This window comes from Myripristis murdjan, chromosome 14 (genome assembly GCF_902150065.1).
Source record: "Myripristis murdjan chromosome 14, fMyrMur1.1, whole genome shotgun sequence".
Classification (NCBI taxonomy): Eukaryota; Metazoa; Chordata; class Actinopteri; order Holocentriformes; family Holocentridae; genus Myripristis; species Myripristis murdjan.
Genome location: NC_043993.1, coordinates 36,726,078 through 36,731,077, shown reverse-complemented (window position 1 = coordinate 36,731,077; position 5,000 = coordinate 36,726,078). Strand labels below are relative to the sequence as shown.

At 43.3% G+C, this 5,000-nt stretch overlaps 1 protein-coding gene across 1 annotated transcript in view; it reads right to left on the bottom strand.

The window, feature by feature from the left end:
* ik (IK cytokine) overlaps window positions 1-5,000 on the bottom strand; it is a 13,635-nt gene that overhangs the window by 3,766 nt on the left and 4,869 nt on the right. The window contains exons 7-16 of the mRNA XM_030068453.1: window positions 4,973-5,000; window positions 4,637-4,683; window positions 3,654-3,817; window positions 3,137-3,245; window positions 2,480-2,519; window positions 2,101-2,278; window positions 1,270-1,288; window positions 870-954; window positions 515-601; window positions 56-113 (exon numbers count right to left, since the gene is read on the bottom strand). The exon at window positions 4,973-5,000 is cut by the window's right edge and continues 43 nt beyond it. Of these exons, the coding sequence (XP_029924313.1) occupies window positions 56-113; window positions 515-601; window positions 870-954; window positions 1,270-1,288; window positions 2,101-2,278; window positions 2,480-2,519; window positions 3,137-3,245; window positions 3,654-3,817; window positions 4,637-4,683; window positions 4,973-5,000 (815 nt within the window). The remainder of the gene's footprint in view (window positions 1-55; window positions 114-514; window positions 602-869; window positions 955-1,269; window positions 1,289-2,100; window positions 2,279-2,479; window positions 2,520-3,136; window positions 3,246-3,653; window positions 3,818-4,636; window positions 4,684-4,972) is intronic.

Genomic DNA, 5,000 nt, shown 5'->3' with positions numbered 1-5,000 from the left:
TGCTGTGAGCTCATGCAGGAGAGAGGCAGTGCTGCATGCTGGGAGTTGTAGTCACCTGGTCCATCTTGCTGTAGTCCACTTCCTCGTCACTGTCGACAGCCAGGTCGTCCATCCTGCGGAGAAAAACACACACACACAGAAAAATGAGCAATGAGCAAGAGATGACACAAAAATTTGCAAAATTAGCAAATAACCTGGAAATTGTCTTTTATTTGCAAGGCTTTTGAGCTTAAATTTATTTTATTTCACTATGTTTGGGGTTTTTATTTTTATTTATTCCTGTATTATTTTTGCTTTGCCAATTTTTGAGTCATTTTTTTAAAAACTTTTCCTTTGTTCATCTCTTGTTCCTCTTTGGCTCATTTCTTGCCAAGCTGCTCATTCTCATGTTTTTGAAAGAAATCGAGCCAATCTGCTTGTGGAAGGCGTCTGAGCGCAGAAATCTGACGTCTATCCAGGCTTCAGAGGGTTAACGCACTGTGTGTGTGTGTGTGTGTGTGTGTGTGTGTCGTACGTGGCAGGGTAACACTCGGCGTAGGAGTTGGACATGCCGAAGAAATCTCCCAGCTGCTCCTTGCTGCTGTCTCTCCGCTGGCCCGCAGTGCATGCTGGTTAAGGGACAACTCTGCAGTACGACTGTGGTACTACTACAGGTCTACTGCAGTACTACTGTGGTACTAATACAGGTCTACTGCAGTACCTCATTTTTTAAAGTTTCATGCCAAGCAATCCTCGAGGTCCCTGAAGCCCACTTACAGAACACCTGTCCTCCTCCTACTATAGTCACACCTGTCTCACATACTGCAATGAGTGACAACTGAAGCCCCGCCCCCCTCAGCAGTGTGGCCAATAATGAGGCAGAAGGATATGTATCCTGACTCTGCCATTGGCTGCCGGCTGCACCTGCAAACTTCTCATTGATCATCTTTATCTGCTCTCTGACAGAGCCTGGACCTGGGCGAGAGACAGAGAGAGAGAGAGAGAGAGAGAGAGAGAGAGACAGAGAGACAGAGACAGAGAGAGAGAGAGAGACAGACAGACAGACAGACAGACAGAGAGACAGGCAGAATGTATTTGTTTAAGGTTAAAGGCGTCAGTGAACCACCAGCTGTCACTCAAACTGCACAGGAAAAGAAATTAAAGAACATAAAGTGACAGGAAATAAAATAATGCAGCTGCTCCGTCTGTGAAAGAAAACAACAACAACAACAACCTGTCAAGCCATGGTGCTTAGACCAAATAAACATACAAACAAAAGAAATGACTTACCTGTCTCCATCTCCAAGGGCTGCAGTCAGACAGGTAAACAGACAGACAGACAGACAGACAGACAGAGAGTTAATGTCAGAGAGCACGACAGCACAAAGACAAGCCAGCAGTTAACAGGTGAACCAAACCACAACTTAACTAAACTCCTCAAACTAAAGGAGAGTGGTTAACAGGTAACTCACCATAAAGATTATGTTAAGGTAAGGTTAAGGTAAGGTTGAGGTAATGTTTAGTTGAGGTAAGGTTGCGTTAAGGTAAGAAAGTTAAGTTAATGTTAAGGTGATGTTAAGTTAATGTTGAGGTAAGTTAAGGTTAAGGTAATGTTTAATTAAGGTAAGGTTAAGGTAAGGGTTTGTTAAGATAATGTTAGTTAATGTTAAGGTAAGGTTATGGTAATGTTAAGTTGAGGTAAGGGTTAATTTAAGGTAAGGTAAGTTAAGGTAAAGTAAGGTAAATTAAGGTTATGGTATTGTTAAGTTAATGTTAGGATAAGTTAATGTAAGGTTAAGGTAGGTTAAGTTAAGGTAAGGGTTAAGTTAAGTTAAGTTAATGTAATGTTAAGGTAAAGATTAAGTTAAGGTAAGGTAAGTTAAGGTAAGTTAAAGTTAAGGTAAATTTAAGTTAAGGTAAGGGTTAAGTAAAGGTAAAGTAAGATATAGTAAGGTCAGGTAAGTTAATGTTAAGGTAAGGGTTAAGTTAAGGTTCTGGTAAGTTAAGGTAAGGGTTAAGTAAAAGTAAGGTAAGATATAGTAAGGTAAGGGTTAAGTTAAGGCTCTGTTAAGTTAAGGTAAGGGTTAAGTAAAGGTAAGGTTAAGTGAAGCAGCAGGCGACCTGGTGCTCTTCTCCTCGGGGTTTCTCGAAGTAGCTGTGCCTCCTCTTGTCGTCCTCCCTGTCTCTCTCTCTCTCCCTGTCTCTCTCTCTCTCCCTCTCCCGGTCTCGGTGTCGGTCCTTCTCCTTGGCGGCAGGTTTGGAGGTGGAGGGGATGTAGTCTCCGATGTCGTCGAAGATGCTGAGGGAGGAGACACAGACGCTCAGGAAGCGCTCACACAACAACAACAACAACAACAACAACAACAACAACAACAACAACAACAACAACAGCAGCAGCCCTTTAAAGGCTCATCCTGACCATCAGGCTCCTGTGTTTGGAGGAAAAGACATTTAGCAAAGTCACTATGATCATCATGTTGTTATGATGCCGTGCACTGACCTGAGATCAGCCTCGGGAGCCTTCTTCTCATCCAGTTTACCTGCACACACACACACACACACATTACTGGGTGGTGAAACGTGAATTCAGTCAGAACACACACTGACAGTTTCTGCAGTACCAACAACAGTAACTGTAGTTCTGATGGGGGTAGTACTGATAGTAGTACTGATAGTAGTGCTGATAGTAGAAGTAGTACTGCTGACAGTAACAATGCTGATGGCAGTAGTACTGATGACAATAGTACTAACAGTATAACAGCATTTTGTTAGTACTAGCAGCAGCTGCCTGTGTAGTAATAGCAGTAATGTCAGCAGTAACAGTAATAAGTATCACTAGACTACACACAATACTGCAAGATTAATGGTGGTTATAAAATGTATTTCACTAGTTACTATGCTGGCAGCAGTAGTACTAGCAGCTGCAGTATTACTGCAGTAAAATGAATGAAGTGAAACTCAAAGATGAAGACTGAGGCTTTGTTTTAAAGGCTTGGAGTGTTTCAGGGTTTAAAGGAGGAGTTCCTGAGCCAGGTGACACCTGGTCACCTGCTGTGACCTGCAGTCACCTGGACTGCCTGAGGGCCTGAGGCTGCTCTGAGGTCAGCTGGAGCCAGGCGCTGCAGACCGCAGGCTCAGTGGCAGCAGCTGCTCTTACCTTTGTCCTTCTTCTTGAGCTTCTTGTGGCGGGTTCCCTGCCTCAGGTAGGACAGGATCTGAGTCAGCTTGGAAATCACAATGTCATTGGTGGTCAGGGTGGTCTGAGCCTGGGGGGGAGGGAGAGGGGGAGAGATATTAATTGCACATTCACAGATTTATATTTAAGACATTTTAAGGCAAGTTACAAAAACTACACTAAAAACTAAAACGAGGAGTGAAAAAAACATTTCAGTTAACTGAAATAAAATCTAGAGACTGAGACTGGGACGTGGACATGACCGGGAGTCTCTGCCTTCACAAAGTGAAGAGCTAATCTGACAAACAGCCGCCAGATTAGAATGAAACAACTGACTCAACTTGGACCAGAGAACCAAGTCTGGAGACTTGAACTAGACTGGAGACTGAAATAAAATAAAACTAATGACACACACACACGCACGCACACGCACACGCACACACACACACACACACACACACACACACACACACACACACACACACACACACACACACACCTCCATGCTGGGACAGTCGGCCTTGCTGCGGATCAGCGTGGTCGGGATGTCGGTGTCGGTGAACTCGTCGTCCAGGTCGACCACGTACGCCATCCTGCCCGGCAGGAAGAGCTCGTTGCGCTCGGCCAGGCCGGACCTGAACACCACGCGGTAGATACTGCGACCTGCAACGTGTCCCGTAACAAGGTCAGCTTAAACACACCGCACCCCCAGCCCTCTGAAACCACGGCAACCCTCTGAACCTGAGCTTTTTAAATCACAAGCATTTAAACAGGAGATCCAGTACCACTGATCAGGCCTTTTAAATAAATCATCTTGATCATTAAATACCATTAGAAATATAGTTTTTATTTGTTACAGTTTTTTTTTGCTAGTTTTCTGTAATTTTGTTATTCTGTGTTGGTGCTCAGGTCATTCTTCCCCACTATCTGCTATTCATCAGTTTTGCCAAAAAAAAAAACATTTGATTTTATTTTTTTTTTTTTAAAACATGGGGGAAAAGGCAATGAGCAACTTAGTAAGAAACAACCCAAACAAGTAGAAGTAGTTAGTAAAAAGTTACAAGAAAATGACCAGGGAATTAGCTAAAAACAAACAACTGTCCAGAAAATAATATTTCTAATTATCATAATTATATATTTAAAAGGTGCACTATGTAGTTTTGCCAGTGACAAAGCCTGTTTATTAAACATAGAAAAAATATATTTCTGTCTGATTTTATGACAAATCAAAAGAGGAAAATCCTCTTGGGTGCTGTAAGCCAGACAGAAGACGACAAGAAGCTATAAACAGAAAATACATTCAATACAAACCATTTCTGACTTCTCTAAAAATTCTACACACTGCACCTTTAAAATTACCTTACAGATAAAACATTTTCGCTATTTTGATTCTCAGGACTTTTCTGGCTGCTCCAAAACTGTATTAAAGACAGTGAGGGCTCTGTGGCGCCTCCCTGTGGCAGAAACACAAACTGCACTCACCAAGACGCGTCTTAAACTCGATCTTCTCCTCTGGCTCCACGTCTTTCCTAACAGACAGACAGGCAGACAGACAGGTGAGATACACAGACAGACAGACAGGTGAGATACACAGACAGACAGGCAGGGATGCAGGTTAGATACAGACAGACAGACAGGAAGGCAAGCAGACAGGTAAGATACACAGCGAGCCACCATGGTAACCACGGTAACCAGGCAGCTGACAGAAAGGTTACCATGGTAACCAGGCAGCTGACAGACAGGTTACCGTGGTAACCAGGCAGCTGACAGAAAGGCGCGCTGGGGGTTAAAAAACAAACACAAACATCAGACTCTTACTTCACTTCCTTCTGGACTTTCTCCATCA